The following is a 15,857-nucleotide window of genomic DNA, read 5'->3' as shown; positions in this document are numbered from 1 at the left end:
CTGCTCTTTGAACAGCATCTCACCTCTTGCTGGTTTCTTCTGCAGTCAGTGCTGGGGATGACCTGGCCCCTGGTCTCCAAAGCTGCTCTGAGTCAGAGATAAAGGTAATGGTGCTTGGAAGGGAGTGACAGATGGTGCAGTGCCTGTGCTGAGCACTGGGCTGTTTCTGGAGCAGGATCTCTGCCCTGTGTCTGTAGGCACTGCAGAAGGCACGTGGGATGCCTCAGACTGCAGCTCTGGCTGTGCCAGGACACGTTTCAGCAGCAGCCAGGCAGAAATCAAAGCCCCGTGGCTGGGATTAATGAGGTGATGCTGACACAAGCTGAGTGGACTTTTGTCAAGGGTGTGTAGTGATAGGACAAGGGTTTATGGCTTTATGTTGATAGAGGGCAGGTTTAGATTAGATAGAAGAAAGCAATTCTTGGCTGTGAGGGTGGTGAGGCCCTGGCACAAGTTTCCAGAGCAGCTGTGGCTGCCCATCCCTGGGAGTGTCCAAGGCCAGGATGGACAGGGTAGCAGAAGGTGTCCATGCCCATGGCAGAGAGCTGTGAAATGAGGTGAACTTTGTCTCTTCCAACCCAACCCACTTCATGATTCTGTGATTTATGATGCAGGTTATTTAAAATGAGACTCATAGGATTGTTTGGCAGAGAGCTAAATTGTTGTCTGGGTTGGGCTTCATTTTTGTCTGGAATAAATCTGTGTGGCCCACTTAAACACACAGAGCTAGGCTTGTGATCAGCTGAGGATGTGCCATGCAATCCCTGTGCTGGGGATGATATGTACATCTCTATTTGTTCTTAGTAGTACAGGAGTTATTTAATCTATGTGCATCTCCCTTGTAACTTGACTCTAGGGAAGGCATAATTTCAAATGGCAGTAATTTTTTTGTCACTAGCTTCAAAGTTGTGGCATGTCACATTGAATTCTGCACTAATTTTTTAGCTTGGGAGGCTTAAAGGGCTAAGGCAAAAATATTGGCCAGTTTAAAGGGGGCATCTGTTTTATAAGGGAGGAGATTTTTTAAAGGTAGTACCATTTTTTTATTTGTTACTTCATTTTTTGTTGTGTCTGACATGAAAAATCTGAATGGATTTAGGAGAATGACAGCAGCTTTGCAGTTGTACTTCCATAGTGGCAGAACTTACCTTGTGTTGGAGAATGCTTTCTGATACTCTTTTTTAGAGTTGTGGGGCTAATCTAAAGTTGAGTAAATGAATTAATAGTTCAGGTTCAGTGGGTAATGCATTTCTAAAAGCTCAACTTTGTTAGAATGGAAATTCCAGTTGCTGTTAGGTGCTTTCAATAAATGCAGCCTCCTGCTCACTTCAGGTGTTTTGAGAAGTGCCACCTTATGCTGCAGTTTTGCATAGCAGGGGTGGTACCTCTGTGTCCAGAAATTCAGCTTATGGCAGCAGCAGTGTTTCATTGTCTTACGATGCATTAATACACCTATGCTGATAGTTTTAAAAATGGGATTTTTTTGATTCTGAAGGTCTTTGTCTCACAAACTCTGGCCATGGCACTGCCTTTACTTGTGCTTGTTCTTAGCTGGAAGTAAATGATGTTCTGATGGGAGCCCAGGAGTCATGCAGTGTTACTTGGAAAGGAGCTCTGGAGGTCATCTTGTCCAGCCTCCTGCTAGAAGCAGGATTGCAGCCAGCACTAAAACAGGTCAGCCATGATTTTTTCCGGACAGGTGACGAAAACCTCCAAGGACAGAAATTTCACAGCCTCTATGGGCAGCCCAGTCTGCTCCTGCATTACCCTACCAGTGGCACTTTTTTTTCTGATATCTATCCTGAACTATCCAAGACTTACTGCTGCTGTTTATGTCATGTAGCATCATGGAGAAGAGTTTGCCTCCACTATCTTGGTAAATACTCTTTGAGTAGTTTTAGGCAACTATTAGATCATTCAGATCAGCTGTCCTTGCAATGCCTGGTTCAACTGGCACAGAGGGAAGGAAGGGATGCATCTAATGACTACCCTGATAGTCTCATTGTCTGCTTAAGACTTCAGGCTTTATATGTCTTCTTTCCTTGAAGGTATTTTCCACCCAACTGTTTGTATGTCAGTGATTTGTTTTTCAGTGTTACTTGTGCCAGATGAGGTACAATGGGATGGATTGATTTTTATGGTACAGGTGGACATGTGTAGCCCAAAATATTAAAGAAAGCAAGTTATACATACACTGGGTGGTTTTTATATTTAAAATACCTTTTCTGGACTGTAATAAAAAGATTATTTCTGGCACTAAAACTGCTTTTCTGTGTTCTCTGTGGCTACTGGCCAGCCACCTGCCTGGGCTGTCCAGGTCAGAGCAGAGACAGCAGTGGGTGAGGGGATTTGAATTTTCTTGCAGTTCATTTTGAAGACAAGCTCTGCCAGCAGTGTCTTAGCAAGGTGTCAAGAATTTATCCAAATCATGTGGCTTGAGGGCACCTGTATAGTCAGAGGCTGCTAACTGTATGTAAGTGGATAAAACGTTTAGTGGAGTGAAAAGCCTTTGCTTGTAGGTGCAGACAGACATGCAGTGTCAAGGCAGATGACTCAGTCCTGTTGATCTTTGTTGCTATCTGTGCATTAAAGTGAGCTTCCTTTTAAAGCAGCAGCCTGTGCCTAATTTAGGGCTGTGTCTCATCTTGCTGATGATAGATTGTTTCCTCCCTCCTGTGGGGCATAGCCATGCTCCTCTGTGGCAGAAGTACACTGGAAATGCAGTTTGAGAGGAGCTAAATCTCCCTTGTGGCTGAATTAATGTCCTAACCATACAGCACTCCTGGTATGTGAAAATGTGCTGACCTTGCTTCTCCTAAGTTGGGTTTTATCCAGCAAAAAAACAGCAGCAGGATTTAAAATCACTGGTGAGATAATTCTGCAAGTGTAGTTTAATGGGTTGATTGCAGCCCTGACCTGGAAAGGTAACTGCTAGTGGCAGATGAGGAGCTGTCTTCCACATCTCATCTTGTCAGCTCTCATTGTTCTGGCTTTGGCAGGAAAAATGCTGTTTACTTAGAAGGTTGTTGAAAGAAGACTTTAGGCATGGTTGAAATGTGATTTTTTTAATTAATAACTGTCCACTTTTCAATTCTTCCCACCCAAATATTGCAGCAGTACTTGCTAATGAGAGATGATTATGTCTCAATTTTAAGTGACACAAGTGCTATTGTTTACACAAAATGTGAGAATCTTGTAAGACATGGGGCATATGCTTAGAGGGATAATGCATGAGAATCAGTGCTGCCTTCTCAGGGAGCCAAGCCTTGCAGAGGAAGATGACAGATACATGTGTTTATATACAGACTCTAGAGCTGGCTGTGTTTGCTTATCATTTGTCATAAATGCAGAGACTTGCAGCACAGAGAACATATGGTCCTCTCCAGCAGATGTGACATGAATTCCAGCAGTCACTGGATGTTTCAGGCTGATGACCAGCAAAGAGGATTTATCCTGGTAACCTGGTATGAATGTTCTTGAAGCTTTCCTGTGGATTGCTGCTCCATTTGGGATTTTTCCATGGACAGGGCAGAAAAAGCACAGCCTGGTTTCCACCATGTATTGCTGGCAGTTCACAGCTGCTGAAGCAGCTACCTGGGCTCATCTGATACATTGCTTGGATATGATGTTGCCAACTCCTGGGATAAAAATCCTTACATGAAGCTACTGCTTTGGAGTGACCTTATAGCTCATTCTTTCTTTCCTACTGACTCATCATTCTCCACAGGCTTGGTATTCAAACAGAAATAACTCACCAGACCCAGTGAGTGAAAGCTCTGTCTGTTGTTTTCCATGGCTTTCCAACTAACAAGAAAATTCATGGTTATATTCTTCCCTCTTTTAATCTCTCTACACTTACCAAAGTACATGTGATACTGCTACAGCCTTTGCTGTATGTGTTATGACACACCCTTCATGTGTCATCTCATCAGTGAGTCAGGAATAATCAGCAGAACTCTTAACACATTTGTCTGGTTTACTAAAAATCCTCAAAAAACCTAACCCCAAAGCAGCCTTATTATCACAGCCAAGAGAGACTAGTGGAACAAATTGCACACATGACCTGCATGTGATATGAAAACTGCAAAAAACCAAGAGAAAAAGTTTGCAGAGGAAATTTTCTACAGAATATTCATCCATGTTGTAAAACCAATGTAAAATTTTCCTGCATCTGGCAATTATTATGGCATACTCTGCTCTTAGTCAGTATTTCACCCTGTTCATCTTAGGCAACACTTACTCATTCCTGAGTTCTGTCACATACCAAGATATTAACCTGCTCATACAAACAGTCAGTGATCTGAAATTGCTGCAGCACACCAGCATGGACTTGATTCAGTATCTGTTTTTATTTGCTTTCGTTTGTTGTTAGGGAGAAAGAATCCTAAGTGGATCAAAGTCCACTTGGTCTCTGGAGCTGCCCCTGCTCACCACCCCTGTGTTTGGACTTGCATGCTCTGAGGTTTCAGAAGTCATAGCCACTACCCATCTGTATTTACCTTAAATCAAACAACTTCTTAAATGAATTTTAGGTGTTTCATTTTTCCTTGCATTCTTGGACATAACTTGGGTCTGATTTTTCTGTGGGCTTTGCTTTCCTTGGCTTCTAAAATAATTTTATAAGGTGTTGCTTATTTGAATCACGTGGTGGTTGGCAAGTCCAGCTGTGCCCCTTAACCAGCAATGCCTTGCTTCAGGGAGCTACACACACAATCAAAGTCTGCTCCAAAGGTAACAAGTTACAAGTGGAAGCATTATCATGACAATTGACTGTCATTATTGATGGGTTGGTAGAAGTATCTGTGCAAATACATATCAGTGTGTGCTTCTTACCATACAGCTCTGCTGACTCAAGGTGTGGGTGATGTGCAAATGTTATTCACATTTCTACTCCCTGTCTTTGATCAGGGGAGAGGTTGTAAATGGATTTGTTGCCTGGCTGTTTTGGGACATACCTATTTTTTGTAATATTCATCTACTTGGCAAGATAAATCAAGGGAAATAAATTCAATGCACTCAATCATCATGAATAATTCATTGTTCTCTAATATATTTAGGAGTGATATTTAAAATGTATTTACTTGGCTTATAATTCATAAACCTGTCAAAAAAATTCATCTAGAAGGAGTTTATTATTTATTCTAGAGCCAAAGGCTAAAGTGCTGAAATTATGTGAACTGAAATCTTTTAGCAAGTTCAGATGCAACCCTTAGTACCTCATACTGCTTAAATGACTAAAACAGTCTTCCCACAAAGATGAGCTGTTGAAGCTCCCTTAGAGCAGATCCCAGAAAAGCTGTAACCACAGCAGAGCACAAGGTATGGTCATTTCAAATGTATAACTTCCAATATCAAAGTGCTTTCAGAGAGAGCTTGAAATTCCTGCAGCCTGAGGCAGCTCTCCCCAAGTCTGTGTCATCTGTCATGCTGTGACAGCAGGCAGAGCAGAGAGATGGAGGGGAAAGCACATTAGTATGAGGATAGTGTTGTGTCATTTAGAGATGCAATCTGAGCAGAAGCTTGGGTTTGGGTGGGTTCAGCTCTTTGTTTTTCAATCCATGCTCTTCATTCTTTGCCCACCACAGACACCCCTTTTCTGTGCTTCTGGGGATAAGAAAATTATTGCAGGGGTGGCTGACACATCTGTGCTCTGCAGCACCACATCCACAGTCCCTAAAGAGGGATGCTGCAATGGGTTCAAGTCTTTTTGCTGCTCCACACTTTCTTTAACATTTGTGTCCTGCCATTCAGCTATAAAGATCCCATGGGCACTAGTGACCTTCTGGGTAGGGAAGGGGCTGGTTCTGGGCACTGCAACATGAACCCAAGGCTGATGAGATGCTTGTGAAGCCCCCAGTGAGGGATCCATTCCCTTGCTCTGGTAGGACCTCAGCCAGGCCATGGATGGGTCTGTTCACACAAATGCTGAGATGGGGAAAGTGAACCTCTTGCATTCACCATTCTTCTTCCCTGTTTGCAGGTACCACTTTAGGGATAGCAAAGGGAACAGAAGACAGAATGTGTTCTGGAATTAAAGAAATAACATTCAAACATGAACCAGTTTGTTGTAAAGGCAGTTTGTTCTTGACCTCAGTCTCCCTTAGGGGAGCCTGGGCCATTCCTGTTGTTTCAGTGGGTTTGCTTTGCATTTGTATCTATGTGAGAAACTTGTATTTTACAGTTCCAGGAAGTAAATTTAATGCCTTCTGGATCATAAATTTTAAAAAAAGATATTTAAATTGAATTAGGTAGAACATGAAAGATGCTCCCACCTCTGTTTAAGTGGTTGATGCTGTAATAATGAAACCTATGACACCAGATGTAAAAATAGCTGTCATTAAATGAGCTCATCTGAATGGCCTTAAAGATAGAAATATGCTGCCCTTGCTGCCTTGCAAATGAAGTAATTGTGTTGCTTTGCATTGATCTGTGGAAAGTTTAATCTTAGTTAAAGTGATGCAGCCTGAGAAATCACTGTGGAGAGATGCTGGGAAGAGATCAAATTTAGCCCTCCTGGTGAGATTTCAGGTTCCATCATTGTAATGCTCATCCCCTCACAGGGCTGCCAAGCAGGTAAAGAATTTATTTTGAACCAGGAAAATTACATGACTGAGGCTGATTTTTAGCCACGATTTCAACAACTCCATGTGCAGACATCTCCTAGCCCAGGCACTGTGCTGCAAGGTTTTAATTTAAACTGATGCTGAGCAGTGCACAGGACACTGCCCTGTGTGAGCTGGTGTCACTGGGGTGATGTTTCCTGATGGAGATAATCCAGCTGGGGATTGCTGCCAGGCTATGTGTGGGTTTGGGTGTGGTGTGAAACCTCCCTGAGCCCAAGCACCTCTGCTCCTGTCCCTCTGCAGTGAGGGAATTCAGTGAGAAACAGTGCTGGCTTGGGTCCTTTGGTAGTTTGGGGTTGCTTTGCCTTCTCTGCAGGTCACTTTCCTTTCAAGCCGTTATCTTTTCCCCTCTCTGTCCTTGGCAGGATGAGGTGAGGGGGAGGACAGGGCTTCCAGAGCTACCATTACTCTCCAGCCCTGCAGAACAGGTGCTGTGAGCCAGAGCATCAGCTTTTCCCACCCTAATTGCTGAGTGCTGATAAGCCAGTTTCCCCAGACAGATCCTCCCTCACTCAGGTTTCCTCCCACGCTGTATTTTCCTTCCTTTTCCCTGGGTGGGTGATCCAGCTCAAGCTCATCAGGAGACTGTCAGCTGAGCCAGGACCATCTCATTATTTTGGGCTGTAAGCTGATAACAGAGCTGTTGTGTGCTTTGCTTTGATTCTGTGAGCTGTATCTCATCACTCTGTGCCTAAACTTCGTATTTGTAGCTCGCTGCTCCTGCAGTAGAGTGTGCAGCTCTGGTTCAGCAGGGCAGATACCTGGGACAGCTGGGAGGAAATCTCAGGATCTCAGGCTTGTGTCTCAGGTAGATCATAAAAGCATCAGACAGATCTCATCACCTGTTTGTGCCTCCTGTCTTTCTGCCACTTCCTTCTATCTCATCAGGTGGTGTGCTCTCTGATAGTGGCCTGTGTACTGTAGCATGAACATATCAGTCACACAGATGTATGAAATACTGCCAGCTGTGGAGAAACTGACCCACTGCTTTCTTTTGCCTCTGCAAATCTTCTCCAGAGCTATCAGGAGCTATTTTTAGCTCAACTGGTTTAAGAATAACATTATTCCTTATTTAGTGAGCAGGATATCCTGTACATGGGACATTCTGGAGTGAGTGTTTAGATAACATCAATTTAAACAATAGTAGTAAAAATTGATGTTATGAATTCTCTCTGGTCACAACTTTGAGGTCATGTTTATTAGTGTACCTATTATTTTTCTTGAGTATGCAATTGCTGTGGAAAATTGCTATTGTGCCAGCTCCTGCAGATGTGGCTGTCTGTCTCCTGAGCGTGGCTGTGCACCTAATCAAATCAACCCTGTGTGAAAAGAGAGTGCAGCCTGTCTTGAAAAACCAGTGTGCCTGGAGCAAGGCCTGAAGGCATGTGAAACGTGCTGGGCTTTAGGGTGAAAAAACATCCACAGGCTAGTAAAAATTGAATGTATGAGCCAAGAGTTCAGAGTTCAACAATACTTTCCCATAAAACATCTTGAAGGATTGCTATAATAGCAGGACAGCTGTGTTATTTAAACAGTTTGGAGTTTTGGGGGTGCAGGACAAAGCAAAGTGATAGGTCACAGGCAATAAGCAGAACAATGAGTGTTTTTGTCCCCTCATTCAGCCTTGTGAAGAAACACAGGAAAACACGAAACAAGGAGTGAGAAAGAAAGATGCTTTTCACTTCCTGGGTTTTCTTTGCAAGATGTGGCTGTTGTGGGATGATGTTTCAGTAGCAAGGCTAGGGACTTAGCTGACTGGAGCTGTCAGAAAATGTGCTTCCAGTTGTAGGGCATGGAATATTTTACTGGCTGAGATGTTATAAAATTGTGTGCAGTTTCTTGCCTTTACATCTGCTTTATTTTTAATTTTAAAAATCCCCAATCTCCTGATTGTAGCTCCAATAGCCAGAGTTGGAGTGATTAGGACTTCTCTTTGTATCTCTCAAGTGTACTATTGACTCTTGCCCTAGTTTGGTTTCCCATGAATCAATTCAGGCTGCTTGACCTTGGTTACCTGGTTTGACTTTGTGTGCAGCATCTTGGCTATGCAACATCTGCTACTTCCTGTCAGGTATGATTTTAATGTACCTAAAGTAATGTTTTGTTTAATATAAACACAAATTACATAACCAAACATTTGTGTGGCATATCTCTTGATTCTTTGACCCATTCCTTGCTACAGCATTTGCAGCCTGTTTAGACTCTTGTGCTCAAGCACTGGTTTTCACCTTCGTGGAGCCACCCATGCCACCGTGCAGATGCAGCAGCAGGAACTTTATCACCCAAAATTAAACCAAGCAGAATGCTTACATAGATGGTCCTTAAACTTCAGCAAACAACTTCAAAACTCTGTAAATATTTATTAAGCAAACAGAAGCTGAGAATGATGACCCTGTCCTCATCAATATTTGAGATAGTTGAACATATTCTCAGGAAACTATGAGTTTAAAATTCATCTCGACTATCTGTGTAGATTTAACCCCCCGGTTATTTCTTCCTGCTTAATTTGTTGATAATTTGGGCACAAGGTAAAAAGCCCAAGGCTTTTGAATGATTCTGTGACTGCAGGCAGCTGTTAGTACGGCAGCAGCCCGTTCACACCCTGGTGCCCTGGCACTGATGCTTTGCTGCTCCTTTGGCACCGAGACCCCCAGGCGGAGCTGGGAACGGGCGGGACAGGCCTGTAATTCTGAAATTAGGGGAAAACGTGCAACGTGGAGCCTGAGCCACGGCACCGCATCCCGGGCGGGAGTGCTCCCCATGCACCGCCGTCCCCTCCCGTGGGGACACACAAACCCGGTTTTACACCGAAACAGCAGGGCGCTGTTCAGCGATGGGGCACGGAACCGACTCTCGCTCCTCTTTCGGGGCGGCAGGGCAGCGCTGTGCCGGGCCGGGGACAAGCGCGGCTCTGCCCCGCTGGGCGGGAAGGCGGGAAAGCGGCAGCCGGCGGGATCGGGATCGGGATCGCGCTCCCCGCCCCGGGCCGGCCCCCGGCCGACAACGCCCCCGGCCCTCGGGCCGCCGCCCGCGGCATTTCCTCTGAGCTCAGCCGGCGCCTGACGCGGGCCCGCGGCCGTCGGAAGCGGAGGCCGGCAGCGCGGCGCAGCGGAGCGGGGCAGGCAGGGCGCGGCGGGGCTCGGGGCAGCGGCGCTGGGGGCGGCCGGGGCGGCGGAGGAGGGGGCCGGCGGGGGCGGGCGCTCCCCGCCCGCGGGGCTGGGCGGCGGCGGCGGCTCCCCCCGCGGCCCGAGCCCCCGCCGCGCCCTGCTCGTGTCCCCCCTCCGCGCGCGGGGCTTCTGGCCGCTGCTCACCGCGCTCTGCACCGCGCTCCTCTGCTTCTACCAGGCGCTGCGCGGCAGCGCGGCCGGCGAGGGCGAGGGGGGCGCGGAGGAGGCGGAGGCGGCGGGGTCCGGGGTGCCGCTGCTGCAGGGCTCGGCGCTGCTGCTGCTCGGCTGCCTGCTCGCTCGCTGCTGCGGCGGCTCCGGGCGCGGCGCGGCGCGGGGCGCGGCGGGGGCGCGGCGCGGGGCGCTGGAGCGGTTCCACGCGCGGCAGCTGCGGGTGTCGCCGCACGTGCTGGGGCACAGCAAGGCGCACGTGGGGCGGGTGGTGGCCGAGCTGGTGCGCGCCGCCAAGGCGCAGGGGCTGCAGCCCGGCCCGCTGGCGCTCAGCCTGCGCGGGGACTTCGTGCGCATCGGCAGCGCCTACGAGCAGCACAAGGTGCGCAGCCCCGACTGCTTCGACATCCTGGTGCCGCTGCGGCTGCCGCCGCACCTGGAGCCGCAGCCGCGCCGCGCCGACGGGCCGGGGCCGTGCGGCGCCTTCGTCTGCGGCCTGCGGGCGAGGAGCGGCTGGACGCGACGCTGCCGGCCCTTTGCCGAGGGCTTCTGCGTGGAGCTGCAGGGCCGCAGCCACCTCTCCTCGGGGCTGGTGCTGCGCTGGTTCCAGGGCCATCTGCAGCGCTGCCTGCCAGCCGTGCGCTACCGGCTGCAGGAGCGCTGCCGCGTCAGCCTCTCGGCGAGCCCCGGGCAGCCGCCCACGCTGCACATCCTGCCCTGCTCCGACTACGTCTGCTGCCACATCTCCATGGCCGTGCGCCTCATCCCCGCCATCCCTCTCGGCGACGGGCTCTACCTCACGGCCCTGCCGGCCCAGGGCCCGCACGGCTCCGCGGGCCCCGAGGCGCTCTGGGGCCTCAACGCCTCGCGGCAGGAGCAGCGGCTGCTGGGCTGGCTGAAGGAGCAGGCCCCGGGCGCCTCCTGCCACCTCAAGTGCCTGCAGATCCTCAAGGGGCTGCGGGACCTCCGCGGGCACGGCCTGGAGGAGCCTTTCTGCTCGCAGTGGGGCCGGGTGCTCTCCTCGTACGTGCTGAAGACAGCGCTCTTCTCGCTGCTGCTGCGGGGCCCGCTGGAGGCCTGGGACGAGCGGTTCCTGGTGGAGCGGCTGGAGGAGCTGGTGCTGTACCTCAGGGACTGCCTGCGCAAGCAGCTGCTGATGGATTTCTTCCTGGGCAACACCAGCATCCCCGAGGCCGTGGCGCTGCCGCGGTTCCTCAAGGAAGCGGCGCCCGTGAACTTGCTGTCCGCCTTCGACAGGCCCACGCTGGATCTCGTAGCCTTCCAGCTGGTCAGCACCTGGATCCAGGCGCCTCATCTCATCAGGATGTACAGCAGCCCGCGGTTCCTGCGGGCCGGGCCCGGCCCGTGCCGGCACACGGCCGAGCCGCCGGCAGAGTGAGCCGGGCCGTCCCGGAGCATGGCCCCCGAGCCTTCCCGGGGCGCTGGCACTGCGGAACGTGCTCCTGTGACCCTGTTCTGTCCTGAGAACACCAGGCCGAGCTTACCGAAACTGTGGTTCTCATTCTCGTTGGTTCTACGTGGGGAAATTTTGACTTTTCACCTTAGTAGTCAAGTGTTGCCTTCGGTCGACAGTTTGCAAACTGAAATGTTCAAACTGACATTTTTAGAAATTCATGTTAACTTTTTGTCTTAGTGGCAAAATAGAGCTTTTTTTTCTGAGATTTTCTTTTTATGATGCAAAATCCATGTGGGATTTAAAAATCTTCTAAGTGCAAACAGCCCCCCTCCCCCAGTTCATCAATGTACCAAGATGTTCTTAAAATGTGATAAGCACTAGAGCTTGTGTAAAAATCACAGTTTAAAATGCTCAATGGCAAGCTTTAAATTTCCTGGGTAATCAAGCTCATTGGGCTAAATAGAAATGGAACACATGTTAATGGAAACTTGAGGGAATACTCTGGTAACAGGATAAAGAATCCGGTTTCACATTTGTGTTCAAGTGAAGGTTGTACTGAAGGATTGAAATGCAGATAGAAGGAAACAAATAGCACTTTATTTTCACAAAGGCCTTATTTTTAGGATAATTGGCTGCACTAAATATTGCTATTGAGGAGGCATTAGTATTTTGTTAAAGGAGTGGTGTTTGAATTATCCCAAGGAAGACCTTATAAAGAAATACTCTGAGGTTCATTTGTTTGTGGGTTCTAGTTAAGTTTTATTATTTGTTTCTGTATTCAAGTATTATTTTGTTAGAATATGCTTTACCTCAAGACCAACAACAAAATAAGAAATTGTGTATTATATTTTGGAACAAGCCTTAAACCAGTCCAAATCTCAGTGCCATAAACTTATTGTGGCACCATCCTGCTCCCTGGTAGGAGTTAGGTGGGATTTTTGGATGACTGCCTAACCAGTTATCTGATTGTGTCAGTGTTTGAACCAAATAACCTTGATGGGATTTTCTAGTGCTGTACTGCAGCAAATTGTTATTTTGTTATGGGGAGAAGGAAGTAAAATATTTCAGGGTACTTCAGAATTATTTAGCACTGATTTGTGGTACAGTGGCAGTCTTGGTGTCATATGAGTATAAATATCAGGCAGATAATTGCCACTTTTTGTCTGGTTATGTTGCTGGGATAACCTGTTGAGTTGTGATGCAGACAAGTTTGCAGGTGTCCTTGGCTAGTACTGCAGGTGTGCCAGGGTGTTAGCAAATTCAGAATTTCAAATCCTTGCTTTATTTGGTTACCTGCTCAAGTATTTGATGTATTAAGCCCCAAAATGTGTTGCAGATTTGCTGGTGCTCAGGAAGTTGAGTATGTGCCTTATTCCCTGCAATGCTGTGTCCTGAGTGATCACTCTCAATTTGTGAAGGACCAAGTGTAACTTCAGAGAAGCTTTAGGATAGCCTGAAGTCACTAACCTGCTTTTCCTCTCTCTGATGTATTGGTGTGCCTTACTCACAGTTCTGTGCATCAGAATGTGAAACAAACCTTTTCAAAATCCATTAAGCTTTATACAAACCAATTTTTGTAAGTGGAAACACTCCCTAGGCAGATGTTTGCCTGCTTCTGTCTATTTCTTTAACTGCTCTTGCAGTCATATTTTCAGGTAATTATGGCATAGGTCACACCCACAAGCTGGGTTATTTTTGTACTCGAAGCACTGTGCTTCTTTCTACAAATACAAATGGTGTATTTATAGGTAGTATTGATTGAATGTTCTTTGCACATGGTATTTAAGACTAAGTCAGCTACATTGGTGTTTCTGGGTTGTTTTTTTTTTTTTGTAGCAGACCATGATATGTACTATTTTTGAAGGCTTGTGTTTCTTGGTATTTAAAATAAGATGCAGTTCTGCAATCAAAGCCATTGCATCTTTTGCCCAAAGAAGAACTAGATGGCCAGCCCAGGATATTGTGGCTGCCTGAACTCTTGACATGGAAACCCTTGAGCTGGTAATTCTGGCATCATGATCACTTCAGTCAGCTGTCTGTCTGTTTATATCACTGCATCCCTGTCTCTGAAAAGGGATCTTTTCTCTGGAAAGGGGTGTATATTTGTTTAGTATTGCCACAATACATGGAAACCTGTAATGGGCTTAAGGACTTCCTCACTAAGATGTAATAAGGTCAGGAGAAGAGAGTTGCATTGGCAAATACATGACAAGAAGAGATGGTGGAGAATGTAAATAGTTTAGAAAATGAAAGTTGGGCTGAGGGGTGAGTGACAGTGATGGTAAACTCTCAGTGAAGATGCACTGCAAACGAGCCAAAGGACATGGGGTAAAATTGGAGAACTATTGAAAGCAAGTGGATTTGGAGTGCAGGGTAAAGAGATTTAAGTGGGTTTTGTTTTGACAATATTTCCAAAGCATTTGAGTCCATCAGGGTAGAAAGTGAGGCAAGCCCTCAGTTCATTAGCTGTGCAGGTAGATCTTCAGTGCAGGTTTTTGCTCATCAAGGCATGTTTTGAGTTCAGGATGGAGAAAATGCATGTGTTGTTTTCACCTTTAGCTTGGGTGAGTGCTCTTGAAGTGAGGGGCATCCTGCCATGAGGCAGTGTGTGTGCACTTGGTGTACAGCTGAGATGTTAAATGTATTCTCCTTATCTTCTCTACAGCATGCATTCATGAATATGATTGATGAAAGCAGCTGAGAGAAGTTGGGGTTTTGTTACAGCATTCATCTTATTCCACAGAAACATGACAGCACTGGTACCTGCTGTGTGCTGGAGCTGTTACAGGCCTTATCTGCAGGGATGTGTACAGAGAGCTTGACCCAGATGAGTAATCCTGTGGCCCTTTTGCCTTCTTCCCCCTGTCCCAGCCCATGGATACACAACAAGGTTATGAATACCTGTTTGCTAAGTCTGTAGGTGGTATATTGTGCTGTGGATTCAGTTGGGTTGCCTGTGTGTGTGTGTAAACAGAAACACAAACACAGAAAAAAGAGCATGTTACTTAGCACTAGCATGGGCTCTTGGTTCTCTTCCCTGCAACCTCATTTTTCAAAGACTGTGCAGATGAAATTATTTTTATTGAACATTGTTTGAGGAGTCACACGTGCAAGAGAATAAGTTAATTTACAGTACCAAAATTCATATATGTAATTTTGTTTTGTATTGAAAAATGCTGTCTGTTTCTCAAAGGCATTATATTTTATCTGACCAAATATCATGCAAACATTCCTCTTTTGATGTTGAATCTCTGTGGAGTTATGTAAATTTTGAGTATCTATTTGTAATAGACGTGCCTGGTACAACTATTTTTTGCTGGTTAATCATAAGACCAAAGATAAAACTGAAGTGTTCAGCTGCTATTCTTTTGGTTTTATAAAAATGTTTGTAGGTTCAAAGTTTCAGCCCATTTTAATGAAACGTTTATAAAATTCATTTCTATTTAATTCCAAAATACACTTGCACTTTTATTGTTTCCATTAAAAGTTGGTGGTTTTGTTTAAATATTTCACTGTAATAATAAACAACTGTCTTAAAGCATCTGTGCCTCAAGATTTAAATTCCTTGTTGCCCTTTTTTCTCTTAAAGCTACCTGCAGCCACAGGAATGTAATTGGCAGCTTTATGAGCTCTTTAGGAGGAGACACTGAAGTGGCAAAATGATGGAGAAGCAGGAAGTCCAGCCTTGGGAGTTGTGCAGAGGGATGTGGAGGAGAAGAAGAGAGAGTGGAGGCACTGTCTGGTGGTGCTGATTCTGAAATGGAGCACCCTGGGGTTTGTGCTGGGCTTGCTTAGATTTCTTGTTCCCTTGGCTCCAGTGCTGGGTTGCTGCAAATCTGCTCTTTGTGGTGCTCAGTGAAAAGCTTGATTTCATTTCACATATTGGCTGATCCTTCAGCATGGCATGTCCAGGCAGGTCTCTGCTCCAAACCATGGGGGCCATGCCTTTATTAAATGTGGGAAAAGTCCTGATGAAGCCAGAGGAGTTTTGTGGGTGGGCCAGCAAATTACCTGTCCTTTGTTAGTCTTTGGTAAGATGCAAGAACTACACACATGGCTTGTGCTGGTGTTCCCTGTTAATGAAATAACAGCAGAGACCCTTAGCTTTTAAATCATGGAATCAAAGCCAGGCTGGAAGTGGCTTTCTCCAGGATTTTGTGTGCCTGCTTTTACCTTGCAGGAGCTGCTTCTGAGAGGGGCAGCAGTTGCTGGCACAGTGTGGCTAACACGCTTCTTGCTGGCAAAGTCTGGAAAAATGTCAGCTTTTAGTGTCAACACTCAGCCACCCCAGTCAGCATGGTGAAACTGTATTTAGAACTTCATCTCTAATAACTTTATCTCCTATTAATGGCTTCCTTAAAAGCAATAGCCATCCTCTGATCTCCATTCAGTCCTTGCTCTGAAGATATTTGTCTGTTTGAAGCCAGAGTTCCTATTCAACAAAAAGAAACACAGTACTTTCCTTTTGTGATAAATCTGTTA

General features: G+C 46.6%; 1 protein-coding gene across 1 annotated transcript; it reads left to right on the top strand.

Moving 5' to 3' along the window:
- Positions 1-9,839: 9,839 nt before the first annotated feature.
- ITPRIPL2 (ITPRIP like 2) lies at positions 9,840-14,916 on the top strand (the record flags this gene model as incomplete). Its single annotated transcript, XM_056503660.1, has 1 exon — positions 9,840-14,916. A coding segment is annotated over one exon (1,518 nt), but the record flags the coding sequence as incomplete, so codon positions are not given.
- Positions 14,917-15,857: the final 941 nt, after the last annotated feature.

This window comes from Oenanthe melanoleuca, chromosome 14, assembly GCF_029582105.1.
Source record: "Oenanthe melanoleuca isolate GR-GAL-2019-014 chromosome 14, OMel1.0, whole genome shotgun sequence".
In the NCBI taxonomy this organism is placed as follows: Eukaryota; Metazoa; Chordata; class Aves; order Passeriformes; family Muscicapidae; genus Oenanthe; species Oenanthe melanoleuca.
This window is presented reverse-complemented; position numbering and strand designations above follow the sequence as displayed.